General features: G+C 38.1%; 3 protein-coding genes across 5 annotated transcripts in view; 1 reads left to right on the forward strand and 2 right to left on the reverse strand.

The window, feature by feature from the left end:
- Positions 64 to 6,399, forward strand: LOC104770044 (gamma-tubulin complex component 2-like). Its single transcript, XM_010494393.2, has 22 exons — positions 64 to 233; positions 508 to 626; positions 751 to 797; positions 921 to 969; positions 1,210 to 1,344; positions 1,758 to 1,889; positions 2,406 to 2,489; positions 2,569 to 2,667; positions 2,761 to 2,852; positions 3,122 to 3,194; positions 3,265 to 3,417; positions 3,505 to 3,624; positions 3,704 to 3,757; positions 3,904 to 3,987; positions 4,103 to 4,177; positions 4,263 to 4,373; positions 4,589 to 4,714; positions 4,824 to 4,931; positions 5,466 to 5,528; positions 5,604 to 5,678; positions 5,829 to 5,968; positions 6,116 to 6,399. The coding sequence occupies exons 2-22, from the start codon at positions 543 to 545 to the stop codon at positions 6,237 to 6,239; spliced, it is 2,028 nt and encodes a 675-aa protein (XP_010492695.1). The 5' UTR covers positions 64 to 233; positions 508 to 542; the 3' UTR covers positions 6,240 to 6,399.
- Positions 6,465 to 12,930, reverse strand: LOC104770042 (cellulose synthase A catalytic subunit 7 [UDP-forming]-like). 3 transcript variants are annotated; one of them, XM_019242371.1, is made up of 13 exons: positions 12,739 to 12,930; positions 12,073 to 12,268; positions 11,684 to 11,962; positions 11,282 to 11,396; positions 10,924 to 11,190; positions 10,497 to 10,842; positions 9,586 to 9,849; positions 9,296 to 9,508; positions 9,002 to 9,215; positions 8,704 to 8,894; positions 8,262 to 8,615; positions 8,086 to 8,181; positions 6,465 to 7,157 (listed from the first exon to the last, which is right to left on the reverse strand). In XM_019242371.1, exons 1-13 carry the CDS (start codon positions 12,811 to 12,813, stop codon positions 6,672 to 6,674), a joined length of 3,096 nt encoding a protein of 1,031 aa, XP_019097916.1. In that variant the 5' UTR covers positions 12,814 to 12,930; the 3' UTR covers positions 6,465 to 6,671. The 3 variants fall into 3 exon arrangements, with proteins under 3 accessions (XP_019097916.1, XP_019097915.1, XP_010492694.1); XM_019242370.1 differs by having other exon boundaries at positions 8,704 to 8,900; positions 12,739 to 12,927; XM_010494392.2 differs by lacking the exon at positions 8,086 to 8,181 and having other exon boundaries at positions 6,465 to 7,253; positions 8,704 to 8,900; positions 12,739 to 12,929.
- Positions 14,027 to 16,708, reverse strand: part of LOC104770045 (AP2-like ethylene-responsive transcription factor BBM) — a 3,425-nt gene continuing 743 nt past the window's right edge. Inside the window, exons 2-9 of the mRNA XM_010494394.2 lie at positions 16,328 to 16,708; positions 16,021 to 16,103; positions 15,876 to 15,884; positions 15,688 to 15,776; positions 15,436 to 15,509; positions 15,224 to 15,274; positions 14,994 to 15,070; positions 14,027 to 14,892 (exon numbers count right to left, since the gene is read on the reverse strand). The exon at positions 16,328 to 16,708 is cut by the window's right edge and continues 6 nt beyond it. Coding sequence (XP_010492696.1) covers positions 14,183 to 14,892; positions 14,994 to 15,070; positions 15,224 to 15,274; positions 15,436 to 15,509; positions 15,688 to 15,776; positions 15,876 to 15,884; positions 16,021 to 16,103; positions 16,328 to 16,708 — 1,474 coding nt within the window. The 3' untranslated portion in view covers positions 14,027 to 14,182. The remainder of the gene's footprint in view (positions 14,893 to 14,993; positions 15,071 to 15,223; positions 15,275 to 15,435; positions 15,510 to 15,687; positions 15,777 to 15,875; positions 15,885 to 16,020; positions 16,104 to 16,327) is intronic.

Raw genomic sequence — 16,708 nt, forward strand, 5'->3', positions numbered from 1 at the left:
TTTTCCTTTATTATTCTTTTTAAAAAGTGTTGTCCTTTTTTCATGTTTTATTTATTTTATTTTCTACAGAAAATTCAATTGACAAAAAATACAAAGTTGAATTTGCCCGCCGGGGAGAGAGCGAATCGAGTCGTCTCACAACTCTGGTGTCACTGTCAACAATCGAAGACACCACTCACGGTGAAGTGAAGCGAAGCTACTCCTCCCTTGAATCTTACTGCGCCGAGAGATCTGTAGGTTCCCTTTTTTTTAACTCTCGATACTTCTCCTTCTTCTTTTAGAATCAGATAATAGGGTTTTGAAATCAGTGATTTTTTTGAATTGGGTGGGTCTCGATCTCGAATTTGAAACTGGTTCATTTCAAAACCGGACATTTTAACAACCCTGAAATTAATGGTTAACGAAAAACCGGAATTTGGTGGAATGATCTGTGTGTGAATCTCCTTTTTTTCTTTTTCTTCTGCAATTCGCGTAAAAAGCTTTTTTTTTTTTTTGTTTTGTTTGAAGTTGCTGAGTTGCAGAGAGTGAAAGCGAGAGAAGGAATGGAATCAATGTCGCCAATCTCTTGCCCAACGACTCCTCGTTGGAACCAAGACAGGCCATTTCTCACTGGTCGCTTCCACCAGGTTCTCCCCCATCTTTATTACTTGTGCTTGATTTCGTTTTTATTCTTTCGTATTTTTAATTTTTTTGAAGAAAGAAAGATACTTTTTTGACACAACGGGTGTTGGGTGTATTGTTCTTTCTCAGGAAACGAGGGCAAGCTCCAAACTTGCTGATTCTAAGAAGTCCTCTAGGTGTTTCTCGATTTCTACGTTTCCCAAGTCAATTGCTTTATTACTCTTCCGAGCACATTCCAAAAGAAAAAATCACTGATTTTTGTTTGTTTGTGTGATTTCCACTCTCCATTTTGGTTTCAGCATTTCTGGAGAAGATCAGGCAATTGGCTGCTATGACGAACCGGTTCAGGTTTGTGTTGTTTTTACAAACTAAGTGATTTTTGCTTCCATTTATTCTGTAATCTTGAAACCGGTGGTGAGGTACTTAAAGCATGGTTTTAAGGTGTGTGGTTTTAACAAATTGGCATAGACTAGGGTAATTGATCTGAGCCAAGTAATTGTGGAACTTTGCTAGCCTAGGTTGAGACTTGGTGTCATCTCTTCTGTTATGTCCATTTCAGTAACTTGTTTATCCCTTTTGGGCATGCAGGAACTTATTGTCATTGATGATCTCTTGTCTGCTTTGGTTGGAATTGAAGGGAGATATATATCGATTGAACGATTCCATGGGAAGGAGGATAGTATAGCTTTCCAAGTTGATGCATCAATGCATTTGCCATTACAGGCAAGTAGTACTCAACTCGTTTAATTTTGGTTCTTATCCCAAACATTTTAATCATTGATGGTCTACATTAGTCAACCGAGTGATTTCTAAGTTCTAACCATGCATGGTCTTCTATCTTTGGAGCTAAGTTTGTCAAACAGAAAGAAAAAGTTAGTGCAAAATTGACAAAGTCGTTCACATTTTGAGACTGTTATTTGAAAGGTGTTTCCTCGTCTTGTATGTTTATGGAACTTGGTGCTGTTTTATTTGAAAGAATATGGCGTTTCATTTGGTGTTCTGACTTCTTGAAAGTGTTATTATTTTATTTGGAACTCTTTTGACAAGGATTTAGAGATGTTATAAAGAATTAACATTGTAACTCTTAGTTTTATTGGGTCTTCTGAATATATTGACCAATGCAAATAATTTTGCAGGAAATGGCCAAAAAAATATTCCCTTTATGTGAATATTATCTGCTGATTGACCAATTTGTGGAGTCAAGTTCACAGTTCAAGAACGGGCTAGTTAACCATGCATTCGCAGCTGCACTCAGGGCACTCCTCCTTGTATGTGATATAGGTTGCTAGCTTTGTGGTTATTATGATGCATTGTTTGTTGAGTTATTTTCGTTCCCTTATGTTTTATTTAGCGACTTTGCGAACTGAATATGGATTCCTTAAACTAGTAGCCAACTTTGGGGATCTACTCAGTTAACTAAAAGCATGATTTTAGTTTTTTTATTGGGTTTCTTTTCTTTTTTGTCCACGGAATTGGTTTCTTTAGCACATTTCTGAGTGTGTGTGTGTGTTATGCGTATGTAAGAATATCTTAGATGACGCATATAGCTCATACTGTCATCTTTGTGTTAAATTCTTGCTGTCTCTGTAATCTCTCTGTTATTATTGCCCAATTGAATAAAATGATAGTCTGATTCTTTTCTTTCTGTTTCACACGTGGGGTTTCGTGTCTAGTCCATGTCACGTATTGATTGGACTGAGGATATCATTTCTTGTTAGCTCTGAGGTAATTTGACAACATTCTTTTCTATTGCTGAAAGTATTAACAATCCTGTCTTTTATCAGGATTATCAAGCCATGGTGGCACAATTGGAACATCAATTTCGACTTGGAAGACTCGCTATCCAAGGATTATGGTTTTACTGTCAGGTCTGTCTTTCTTCTAGATAATCTAAACTACAGGTTCGGTAAAAAAGTATGCTGACTGATTGTTTTTCGTATCTCTCAGCGCATAATGGGATCCATGGGCGCTTTGGCTGCAGTAGTTCAGCATGCCTCGACGAAGCATTTTGTGGGTTCTGCTGTTCTTAATCTCTTGCAGAGTCAGGTAGATTCTTGCTTTAGTCATCAAATCTTTTGGGTTTTTTTGTACTCAAACTTTCTTATTATATGTCCTAATCTTGAAGACTGTCATGCCTAGGCTAAAGCGATGGCTGGTGATAATTCAGTAAGGTCATTGTTAGAGAAAATGACGGAGTGTGCAAGCAATGCATACCTTGGCATATTGGAAAGGTTGGTCACCTATGCCTCTTTTTTTCTTGCTCGTAACTAGACTCATAGCCAAAAAAAAGTTGTGCCATAATCTCTGCCTTTTCTCCTTTGTTATTGCATATGGAATGCTCAGATAACCTAAGTCCAACCTGTGGCTATGTTTTTCTTTTGTTTGGAAGGAGTAATTGGCGAGCATGTTTATTATCTTTTGTCTGGCAGATCTGTACATGGATATTTGCTAGAATACAATGTTAGATGTGTCAACTAACTTTAATTAGTGTTTAATTAAGGTGGGTCTATGAGGGGATCATTGAAGATCCGTATGGGGAGTTTTTCATTGCCGAGAACAGGTCACTTAAAAAGGTACTTCAATTTTTGCTCAGCTCACCTGCACAATTGTCAATTGCTTACCCTGTCAATTTTTTTCGTACAGGAGAGCCTCAGTCAGGACTCTACAGCTAAATATTGGAGCCAAAGATACAGCCTCAAGGATACCATCCCTGGCTTCCTTGCAAACATTGCTGCAACAATATTGACCACAGGGAAATATCTAAACGTTATGAGAGAATGTGGGCACAATGTTCAGGTATGATTGTGGATGAATTTTCTGTCTTTTGATACAATTAATAGTGTTTGTGATATTGGACATGACATTGACTGATTTTTTTAACAGGTTCCTATTTCAGAGAGATCTAAGTTAACAATATTTGGTTCAAATCATCATTATCTTGAATGCATAAAGGCTGCTCACGAATTCGCCAGTATAGAGCTTGTGAATCTCATCAAAGATAAGGTAATAAATTGTGTTATGACTGCTTCTTTGATGTCATTACTCGTAAATACACCTCTCTGACCATTAGTATATGATTCAGTATGACCTCATAGGAAGGCTTCGATCTATAAAGCACTATCTTCTTCTCGACCAGGTATGCTGGTTCTGTTTATCAGAATTTTCTGGGCATACTTTATCAATCCGAAAATTTTGTTGTTTAGTTGTTTTCTTCTGTCATTGATACTCTGTTAGCTGTTTAATTTCTAATTGATTTTGGTACAACAATCTAATGAACTACAGGGTGATTTCCTGGTTCATTTTATGGACATTGCTCGAGAGGAGCTCAACAAAAAAGTGCATGAAGTATCTGTTGAAAAGTTGCAGGTGCTTTTTCCCCTTTAGAGCATGATCAAAGTATTAGACAGAGCTTCTTACCATTATTCAATCGATAGGGCTCACTATTTTTTAGTTGGAATCTGAATGGATGTCTATTGTTTAGTCTTTGCTAGATCTTGCTCTACGTACCACAGCGGCTGCAGCAGATCCTTGCCACGAAGACTTGACTTGTTGTGTGGTGAGCAATTAACATTTCTTTTCCTGGATGTGATCAATTACAATGTTTGTACATAATATGTTCTCACTTTGCATTCATATCTTAGGATCGAGCTTCATTGCTTACGACTTTGGGAATGCACAAGGACTCTGATAGCAATAGTATAGAGGACCCAGTGAGCATCACTGGTCTAGAGACATTTTCCTTGAGCTATAAGGTCTGCTCCTTTCTTGCTTGTCTGCAACTACCTGATTGTACTTGGATTCTTATATTTTGTTCGTCGTGATATGTTTTAGTAATTCCGCAGCCTAAAATACTATTAAATCGCTTCTAGATTCATCATCCTATTCATACTTATATAAGTAACTGAAAAATGCATATTCGATTGGCTACTTAATTGTTTGATATGTTGGTTGTGACTTTGTGTTTCAGGTTCAGTGGCCACTATCCATTGTCATATCAAAGAAAGCACTGTCAAAGTACCAGTTGATTTTCCGCTTTCTTTTTCATTGCAAACATGTGGAACGCCAGCTTTGTGGTGCTTGGCAGATACATCAAGTATGAACTGATATAAAATTCCTAGCTTGTAGTTTATTTTATTTTTGGTTCCTTATGAAACCTTTTTAACCATGTTGCTTCTCTAATAAACTTCTGTGAAATTCTTCAGGGGATTCGGTCTATGAACTCTAAGGGTACAGCAATTCCTAGATCATCGCTTCTCTGCCGTAGTATGCTTAAATTCATCAGTAGCCTTCTACATTATCTTACATTCGAGGCAAGTCATGAAGTTTCTGTTTGTTTCGTTTGCTTTAAACTATTATGATTGCTAGTTGAATGAAATTTGGATTTTTTATTTTTAAAGATTATGATTGTCTATCCGTAGCTCCTGTTTTCCATTGAGATTTTGTGGTATAAGTCTCTAGAAGACTGGCGTCTGGAATTGACATACTCTAATATTGAATCCAGATATCTCTGTAGTCCTAAAACTCATACTTCATGACTTGCAAATGTAGATTGACATACACTCTAATATTGAATCCAGATATCTCTGTAGTCCTAAAACTCATACTTGCAAATGTAGCCACTTCTTGCAACTGCAACTGCAAGTTTCGAGATATATGTTCCTGAAATTGTGGGTTATAAATTCTGGAGATATAAGTACACTATCAATTAACAGTTGAGAGAAATCACACCAGAAGTCGAGAAATAATTGTTTATGAGATGATCTGGTGTTTATTTTAACTACTATTGGCTCTTCAGTTCTGTCTAATGTTGTATTTGCTTGCTTTTATGTGGGATGTCTCTTCAGGTTCTTGAACCAAATTGGCATGTGATGCATGATAGACTACAATCCACAAGGAGCGTAGATGAGGTAAGATAAGAGACCTGCTTTATTTTTGTTTGCAGGAAAACATTCTTAATTGAACAATGTGCCATCATCTTACAGGTGATACAACATCATGAATTCTTTCTTGATAAGTGTCTGAGAGGATGCTTGCTTCTTTTACCTGATGTCCTTAAGGTTTGTCGCTGTTCCATTAAATGTTGTGTTTTCTCATCATCGATGTAATTATGTTCTTCTCTTTTGTGCAACGATAGCAGAATTTTGTGAACGCGCTAGTAATAGTGTGATGTTTATCAATCTTTTACACTCGTGTTTACTACATTGCAGAAAATGGAGAAGTTGAAATCAGTGTGCCTACAATATGCTGCAGCTACACAGTGGCTGATATCATCATCTATCGACATCAATAGCCAGTCTCATCCACAGAAGACAATGATAAGAGATACAACCGTCACAGAATCCATATTGTAAGTAGTGGCAATGTACTATTTTAAGACTAATTGCTTCCCTTTCTTGGGTGAATCATTTAGATCTTCATAAAATCAGTTGCTGTTAAAAATTTTGACCTTCATAGTACGGTATTGTTCTAACATGTCTGTAACCCGTTTTACCAGCAATTTCGAAAGGGAATTCAACTCGGAGTTGCAGAGCTTAGGACCAGTCTTGAGCAAAGGCTCCCAGGCTGAGCCATACTTGACTCATCTCTCCCAGTGGATCCTCGGTGTTTCAAAAGAATGAGAATGAGACTTTTACTAAACAAACTCAGGCAATTCAATTATTTCTTAATGTTATCAACTGATATTCAGCTTGAAGTTGTAATGAGATATGTGAGGGTGTTTAGTCGTGTTGTTCTTTATTTTGTGAATTTCCACGATAGAAGAAAAAGTCTCAGGCTATCTTTGTTACAGTTTGCTATCAAGATTTGTGTGGTTTCACTGCAAGTATACTCTTTGGGAAAGTATATGTGAATCTCTTACTTTGTAACTCAAAAGTAATTTTGTTTGAGTTTCTTTGTACATTGCATTAATCTCTCACAATAAATCCAGATCCATCTGTTTTGCTGGCTAATATACAATAAACAAAATCCCCAATTATGCAATCCAAAAAAGAAGTGAAAACACACTGGAAAAAGTACAGAAAAGTTTCAGAAGAAATAGAAAAGATTTTGCTTCAGCAGTTGATGCCACACTTGGAAGTATCAGGTCCTTTGGTCTTGAGGACAAAAGGATCAATTCTGACCCAAAGCAACGAGAAGATAGATGCCAACAACACTGACCAAATGACCACAATGGTTGGTGTTCTGTTCTGTCTTCCCATCAGACCTTTGAGGAATGGGTAGAGATGAACGATGACCCAAAAGGAGAAGAAGAGTTTACCAAATAGAGGTCCCCATGACTGATATCCATTGTTAATGGCATCTGAGATGCCTGCAACAACGCCGACAATGTTTATGATCAAGACGGTTGTTGGAGGGATAAGCAGTGTTGTCCATTTGAATGCGTAAAGTTCTCCAAAGTCATCATCATCTGTTGCCTTTGATGTGACTGTGAAGTTTGTGTCAATGCCTGCTAAGATTTTGAGGAGACCTTGGACAACCGCAAAGAGATGAGCTGAGATTCCTCCAATAACCCAGAATTGCTCGTTTCTCCACCATTCTTCAATGCTAACTCCGCTCCATCTCAGTTCCAAGATTCCCGTTACAATGATCGACATGAACAGTGAGATGAAGAAGAGACTAGCAAATGTGCTTATCTGAAAGACAATTCGGGAAAACAGATAGTTAGCAAACTTAATGCAGCTTTGTAAGCGCTTTATCTGATGACTTTACTAACCGGTGGCATGATGAATTTGTCTGTAAGGAGACAGATGGCTGGAAGGATACAGTAGGCAAGGAGTGGTATAGATGTGAACGGGTAGATTGTTGTGTTGGCATAAGCAAAACGCTCAAGCCACTTGAGGTTTCCTCCTTTGTAGCCATACCAGAGAGGACTGTGTCGGCTGAAAAATATCTCAACCGATCCGAGTGCCCAACGCAAAACCTGGTTTAACCTGTCTGATAGATTAATAGGAGCTGAACCTTTGAATGCAGGCCTCTTAGGCATGCAGTAAATAGACCTCCAGCCACGGCAATGCATCTTGAAACCCGTCAAAATATCCTCCGTGATAGAGCCATAGATCCAACCCAGCTGCAATTCGGAGATACACAAAAGTTTCTTACGCTGGCCAGCTTCTAAATCACAAAGAAGGTACTATCTTACGATTCAGCATTATTACCTCAGTTCCCCACTCAGTCTTGTCTTCATAACCGCAGCTTATGACATGGATTGCCTCCTTAAGGAGCACTGCAGGACTTGATGATGGAGGAACGCCACCTTCTTCCATCAAAGTCGAGGTTACAAAGATGGATGATTGCCCAAACTTTTTCTCAAAGTTCATTTCAGACATCAAATGCTCCTTATCACCTTCTGCTCCTGCCAAAAAAAAACTATTAGATCTGCAAAATCCCAACGTAAACTAAACGTACTTCAAGATATATATGGACTGATGTTATAAGGTTGTTGGGATAATTTACCTCCAAGGGCTNCTCAATGCTAACTCCGCTCCATCTCAATTCCAAGATTCCCGTTACAATGATTGACATGAACAGTGAGATGAAGAAGAGACTAGCAAATGTGCTTATCTGAAAGAAAATTTGGGAAAACAGATAGTTAGCAAATTTAATGCAGCTTTTTAAGCGCTTTATCTGATGATTTTACTAACCGGTGGCATGATGAATTTGTCTGTAAGGAGACAGATAGCTGGAAGGATACAGTAGGCAAGGAGTGGTATAGATGTGAACGGGTAGATTGTTGTGTTGGCATAAGCAAAACGCTCAAGCCACTTGAGGTTTCCTCCTTTGTAGCCATACCAGAGAGGACTGTGTCGGCTGAAAAATATCTCAACCGATCCGAGTGCCCAACGCAAAACCTGGTTTAACCTGTCTGATAGATTAATAGGAGCTGAACCTTTGAATGCAGGCCTCTTAGGCATGCAGTAAATAGACCTCCAGCCACGGCAATGCATCTTGAAACCCGTCAAAATATCCTCCGTGATAGAGCCATAGATCCAACCCAGCTGCAATTCGGAGATACACAAAAGTTTCTTACGCTGGCCAGCTTCTAAATCACAAAGAAGGTACTATCTTACGATTCAGCATTATTACCTCAGTTCCCCACTCAGTCTTGTCTTCATAACCGCAGCTTATGACATGGATTGCCTCCTTAAGGAGCACTGCAGGACTTGATGATGGAGGAACGCCACCTTCTTCCATCAAAGTCGAGGTTACAAAGATGGATGATTGCCCAAACTTTTTCTCAAAGTTCATTTCAGACATCAAATGCTCCTTATCACCTTCTGCTCCTGCCAAAAAAAAACTATTAGATCTGCAAAATCCCAACGTAAACTAAACGTACTTCAAGATATATATGGACTGATGTTATAAGGTTGTTGGGATAATTTACCTCCAAGGGCTGCAACGTCACCATTCATGTCATTCTTGGAATGTTTTTTATTCTTTCTCCGGCGTCCAAAACAAGGACAACAACCACAGCTCAACATCTTTGGACGTTTAGCACCCTTTGGCGGGTCATAACCATACAAAGCTTGTCGTTTGAAAACACAACCAGTACCAACGTAAACTGGACCCTGGATTCCATCTAGACCTTTCATATTGATCTGTAGCAAACAAGAGGGTAAGGAATTGGGTATACTTATCTCATAGACCGCAACTTGAAGAAATATTAATTGTGTCTTACATCAAAGAAGACTGTGTTTCTGTTGGCGTAACGATCGTTCGTGTCAATACCATCGAACCTTTGAGGGAACTGAACATAGCAGACCTTCTTTCCAATCTGAGGATCCATCAAAAAACACATTGCCTCCCTTACGGCCTTGCTGTTGTTCACATAGTGATCACAATCCAAGTTCAGCATGAAAGGAGCATTTGTGAGTACGCCTGCCACTCGAACCTGAAAGAAGTATCAGGTTAGGTCCAAGAAACAGAGATCAGTTTCTAGTTTGGTCCAAGGCAGATCAAGAAAATTACCAGGGCGTTCATGGCGCCAGCTTTTTTGTGATGCTGGAAACCAGGACGCTTCTCACGGGACACATACACAAGCCGCGGAAGCTCGTGGCCTTCGACATCAAATCCTCCGCTGTGGCCGAGGAAGACTTGGATCATACCTGGATGGTCCTTAGTGTTGTTCCCTGGCCATGGTGTTCCATCTTGCATGATCCAACCTTCTAGAGGAACCTTTGAGGCTTTTGCCACGAGGGCGTTGATCCTGACCTTGAACTCCTCATATTCTCTCTGCCATAAGTCAATGTCACTTATGAGTTTAGGTTATAATGAAAAGCTGGTTGGTGGTATAACTAGATCAGGTAATATACACTTACCTTCATGGCTCGACGTTCCTTAACAAACGTTGGGTGGACTTTGTCCTGCAGATAATCAATTTTCAACGTGAAGTACATATCCGGTGCCCGTGGCTCTATGGAGAATTTCTTACAGAAGGGAACCCATTTTCTTGCAAACTCGGCAGTTTCTGAGAGAGATTCGAATGTGAGCATTGAAGCACCATCATCAGAGACATAGCAGGAGATTTTCTCAACTGGATAGTCCATGGCCAAGATTGACAGCACAGTGTTGGATGTGACTAGGGGAGGCTCCTTCAAAGGGTCCACCGTACTGACAAAGACATCTACAGGGGCAAGCATATTTGGTTCACCTTCTCTCTCGTACCTGTATAAGCAAAAAACTATTAATATCTGAACTCCACTTCATAGATTTTAAGACTCCTACTTGATAATATGTAAATTTTACCTGAGGGAAAGCCGATCTAGATAGGTCTCACGCTCAATGGGGAACCACTTGGGGANAGTCAATGTCACTTATGAGTTTAGGTTATAATGAAAAGCTGGTTGGTGGTATAACTAGATCAGGTAATATACACTTACCTTCATGGCTCGACGTTCCTTAACAAACGTTGGGTGGACTTTGTCCTGCAGATAATCAATTTTCAACGTGAAGTACATATCCGGTGCCCGTGGCTCTATGGAGAATTTCTTACAGAAGGGAACCCATTTTCTTGCAAACTCGGCAGTTTCTGAGAGAGATTCGAATGTGAGCATTGAAGCACCATCATCAGAGACATAGCAGGAGATTTTCTCAACTGGATAGTCCATGGCCAAGATTGACAGCACAGTGTTGGATGTGACTAGGGGAGGCTCCTTCAAAGGGTCCACCGTACTGACAAAGACATCTACAGGGGCAAGCATATTTGGTTCACCTTCTCTCTCGTACCTGTATAAGCAAAAAACTATTAATATCTGAACTCCACTTCATAGATTTTAAGACTCCTACTTGATAATATGTAAATTTTACCTGAGGGAAAGCCGATCTAGATAGGTCTCACGCTCAATGGGGAACCACTTGGGGAACTGATCAAGAATCCAAGAGACAGCGAACCAGATTTCACAGATCACAGAGGTCAGCCATAACCCCAAAGCATCGTGCACTGGATTCAAGAGCCTATACCGGAGAAACACTGCTAGAATCACAAGCCTAGCAACGATGACCATCCGATATGGATTGATCTTGCTTGACGCAATGGGCACTTTCCGCGAGAGTGGCTGCCGTGCCTCGTCGATCCTGCAGCCATTTTTCAAAATCCAAAGTTTGTAAGCAAAAATCCGAATAATATAAAACTGAAGTCTTAAAAAAATGTTTCTGGCGGCATTACATTCCCATCTCAGGATCATCATCTGGTTCTGGTCCTAGATTTCCTTGCTGGTGCTTCCAATCATCCATTCTTTCCCGCCATCCTCCCTCCTTCTTATCATCCCATCTCTCACTCCCTACCACATTGAAATTACACAGTGAAAAGTATCGTTAGAAACCTCTACATCAGTTGCTTTTCGCTTGTATCAATTTCATTTTATATATGCGTGAAATGCTAAAAGATACAGCCCTTTTCATAAAGAAGACTTTGCTTATGAATTTCATATAACAATATAAGAACCATCCATGTTTATAAAACTAAGTCTCTATCTACTACCAAAACTGTTCAATTCCAAGCTGGCAAGCATCCAAGTTTATGCTTGCTACAAGAAGTTACAGAGGACAATGAGCAGAGGAGACTCACCAGCTTCAGATGATGGATAAGGGTGCACACGCTTATGAAGTCCATGTTCACCATTCCCATACCCTCCACCAAGTGGGAATTCTCCACTATGTCCACCGGCTATAACAGGTGGGAATCTCCCGTTCTCATCATCCTCAGGACCTCTTCCATAGCTCATTTTCCCATAAAGCATAGCCTCAGCTGAATGCTTCTGCTTGTCTTGTTCATGTTCGATATTAAACTCGTACTCAATATCATCAATATCCTCTTCATCCTCATCTCCCTCCACTCTTGGGCTTCCTTCATAAAACCAAAAACAGAACCGAAAAAAAAAAAGTAAGCTTTTTTATTATTTTCATTGACGCATTTCGTCGAACAAGATAAGAGCGGAGAAGAATTAATTAAAATACCTCGGAGACGCTTGTAACGAGTCTTACACTGAGGACAGTTCTGTGTCCCTTCTCTCCTCTCGTACTCATAACAAGGCCTGCACGCTGGAAAACCACACTCATTGCAAGCCACGAACAGGTCTCCTTCTACTGTTAAACCAATCTGATCTCCGCATATCTCACAAAATTGTCCATCTAGATTCTTCAGAGGCTTTGGCTGTAAATTTTAAATTCCCAGAAAGAAAAGTTTCAGCTCATTGAAGACATTACATAGTCTCTCTTTGGCTTTTTATATATACTTCTTTCAATTACATAACCATATAAACTGATTTAAGTGGTTAAATTAATTGCTCAATCTAACATTAGCAAAACAAAAAAAAAAAAAAATTATTATGTTGGTAAATGTTAATAATGACAAAATATTCACAATAATTGAAAAATTGCTCAATTTTACATTATTAACAAACATAGTAACCTTTTTTTTTTTTGCTAATGTTAAAATTGAAAAATATAATTTTAACTACAATTACTGAAACTAAAAATCTTAAACATACAGAATATAAAATTCGAAAACAAAAAAGTAAACCATATGTCCCTTCGGGGACATCCGATAAAATGTGAATTGATAAAAACATTGGTAGAGTAATGAATCAGAAAAAATGGTTTAATTAGAAGTATTATAAAAACCTCTTCATGGTTATGAATGACGACAAGTTCGTTACGGTTATGAGAACCGGCAACAAGACCGGCGCTAGCTTCCATACCGACGACCGGAGATTAGCAGCGTGGACAGTGAGAGCACAAATCAGAGATCATAGGACAGTATTCATTAATGTGTGAGAAGAAAGAAGAAGTTTGGTTTTTATGAATGAAGAAACCTTTGGTTTTTCTCTCTCTGTATGGTACATTAGTTTGTTGTAGAGTCTCCATTGCCTTCAAGCTAAGCTTTCGTTTATATTATTTTTTTCTTTTCTATAGAATAATTTTAAAATTTTGCTGCAAGTGCAACAAACTCACTGATCACATCCATCAGCTTTGACACATATGTTGTTCTTTCACCGTCGCGGTTTCCTCAAGCTTCACCTTATTGTATCTTGCCTGTCTCTTTCATTTTACTTACTGTCCTAATCTCATTCCTTCTGTCTTTAAATTATACCAAATTATATATGTTTTAGATTCGTATTTTAAATGATATATTGTTGGTGTTAAGTTGATATAAAAAGGCAATTAAACTTGGTATATATATATTAAATCTAGTAACTAACAAAAAGAAAAATACTTGTAGAGTAGTTTTTATATATTAAAATTGATATAAAGGGGGTTTGGTGAGTAGAGTACAAGCCAAGTTACGTTCTTCTGCCCCTAATTAGGTGAGTTTTCTCTGCATACATAAGCTTAAAGAGAATCTAACGATGAGATGCATTTGTGCTTTTTCATAAGCCTTTCTTATTATCCATTCGGTTTCCATGCGAGTTCCTTTCTGCACCAGTCCCTCTATTTGACTATTCTCAATTACCAAACGGATGATAGTGTCTATCGGCGATCCCAACCAACCAACCCAATTACCACACAAGTCAATCTTTGGGCCATACGTTTGATCAGAGTCACGTACACTCACGTCAGCAACCCACCACGGATCTTGGATCCTTATGTACGCGCAAGTAGTTTGTGTACCAAAGCACTAACATTGAAAAATAGATCTTATGGGCAGTTTTTGGGACAAACTTGGGAACTTATCATTATTATTAACATTAAAACCAGAATGTTGAGTCTCTTGCCGAACATATCTACTGCAATTGCATCCTATACCTACAATCTTTAAAAGAAAAATAACAGAATTGTTCACATGGTTATACTTTTATATGAAAGAACATAACATAAATTTGTGATCACACTATAAAAACAAAAAAAAAAAGAATTCACGAAACAAACTACATTTTTTTTTGGTAATACAATACTAATAAATTAGGCTAGCTCAAAAAATGAAATGATCCTTAATCTGAAAAATTTATCCAAATAATCGAAACTATGAAAAAGTTATAGGACACTTACCAAAAAAGAGAGAAAAGAAAACCAGATTCAAACTGTTTACAACATAAAGCAAACAACTAAAGATCTTTTACTTATTTTTCTAAGTGCCATTCCAAACTGTAAACATTGAAGCCCCTTCTCCACCACCGTCCCCATGAAAGAACATGTTAGAGCCAACATTATTCGAAATCGCCACCGGAAAATCTCCTTCCGGAATCTGCTGCATTTGCTGTTGTTGCTGCTGCTGAGCATAATAATAATGGTTTCTTGCGTTGTAAGCAATCTCAGCAGCAGTGAAAGCATCGCAGTTAACCGATGTTCCAACAGGGATTGCAAATCCTTGATAACCACCATAGCCAACGACATTCCCACATACGGTAACCGAATCATCAGAAGTCGAACTATGATGATCGATCGAGTTACTCAAGAAACGTTGTTGTTCTTCCTCTTGTTTGGAACAAACCCTAGTACTCTCAGAAGACAAGTTTCCTCCATTGTAATAACCAACGTACCTCTCCTGCTGTTGCTGCAATACGCTCAAATCCATTCCCTGATGATGCTGAAACGCAGCGTTTTGCCAGCCGCTAACATTACTTGCACTCTCTGAAACGTTGTTATTACTGATCATCATACTTGGAATTGGACTGTTAACGTCCTTGAGACGTTTCGCAGAACTACCAATAGGTAGACTCGGGCTCTCGAGGATTGCTTTAACATTGTATCTGCTCATGTCAAAGTTAGTCACTGCACTTAATCCTCTGAATTTAATGGCTGCGATGTCATATGCCTCTGCAGCCTCTTCTTGTGTGCCTACATAATTTGTATAATTCACTTAGATATATTTGTGCATAATTAATATCTATGGTCTATGTAGATTTGATCGAAAAGTGGGAAAAAAAAAAAACACTTACCGAAAGTTCCCAAGTAGAGGTCTTTGTTACCGGCGACTCTTCCGATCCTAGCTTGCCACCTTCCGTGTTGGTGATGCCTTTTGAACCCATTAGAAGTAAAATTACCATTTATTTTAGATTTAGAAGTAAAATTACCATTTATTTTAGATTCATGGGATTGTATTAATTATTATCTATACAAAAAAAAAATGAAGCATTGTATTTGTTCTCTGTTTATTTATACTAAGTACCTTGTTACTCCTCGATAAATCGATGCACCACGAGAGAAACCACTACTTTTCCTGCATATTTTAATGGTTACATAAATATTTCCTTATAATTTTATGAGTTTATAATGTGAAATACAAGATATCAATAAATATATACGTGATGGGATCCTATCATGTAATATAGAACTGAATAATATATGTCATGCAATAAATTCAACAGTTCCATTATATACCTGCGCAGAGAGGCAACATACTCTTGCCTAGTCATGTGCTTCATCTCTTCTACCTCTTTCTCATAACTACTCATCTGAATATTATATCCAGCCAACATTATTAGTTTATTGTAATAAATGTAACGATATAAACATGACATTTAAAAGTAAGATAATTTTTAAAAAACAAGAATTATTCAGCCATAAAAAAAAAAGAATAAAAATGGTTAGGAGATAGGAATTTATATGTATTATTTGATTAATATAACTTACGGGGAAGTTAGTAGTAGTGGTGGTTCCCCAATATTTTAGTGCGGCTAAATCGTAAGCCCTAGCTGCTTTTTCTTCTTTGTCATAACCTCCTGCATGATCAGATAACAATCTAATTAGATTATACTTAAAGCAGATCTACTAGTCATATATCTATTTATAGCTTCATGCAATTTATATCAATGACTTACCCAAATAAACTGAGAAGATAACCACCAGACGCAAATTTTGGAAACACACATGTAAATTAAAAGAAAACCTAGATTAGTTCGAAAATGGATACTGGTGTATCAAATTATACATAAATTGAAAAAAAAAAAAAAAACATATATAAACCTTGTCTTCCTTTGCGAGTTTGGCCTTCTCTTTTGCAACTGTTGTCCCATAAATGTGCCTCATATCTTCCTGTCCAACGATGCCTGAACATTTAATACAAACAAATGTGAGCATACCATATATGTATTATTACTTTATATATCTAAGCCCATATGCACTAATTAATGTATCTCTTTAATATATATATCTAGGAACATTCCGTAGCACTTTTTCACCTTAACCATTAGAATGTCCCAAACTTTACCAAAAAAATCATGATTCATGTGACATTTTAGACAATAGAAATATATAAATGGATGAAGAGAACCTTGTAACACCGCGGTATATAGGCGTTCTTTGTCCAAAACTCTCAATAGTTTTCTTTGGTGTAGCTTCAACGACATCAACAATAGTCTTCTCTTGGACAACATCATTATTATTTATGTAGTTGTTGCTATCACAAGTAGTAGATGAATTCATAGAGAGAGACAAGCCTCGTGCGCCATTACCATTGTCTTGATGATTAACATTAGCCACCGGCTGATTACTCAGCCATGTTTTTATCATTGAAAGGCCTAGTGAGCCACCACCACCACCATCTCCTCCACAACCGCCACTTCCATCTCCAACGTTCTCGTTGGTATTGTAAATTGTACTGGTGCGGCCGAGGAAATTCTCAAGCTTTGGTCCATTTGGTTCATTATTGTGG

This window comes from Camelina sativa, chromosome 20 (assembly GCF_000633955.1).
Source record: "Camelina sativa cultivar DH55 chromosome 20, Cs, whole genome shotgun sequence".
Lineage (NCBI taxonomy): Eukaryota > Viridiplantae > Streptophyta > Magnoliopsida > Brassicales > Brassicaceae > Camelina > Camelina sativa.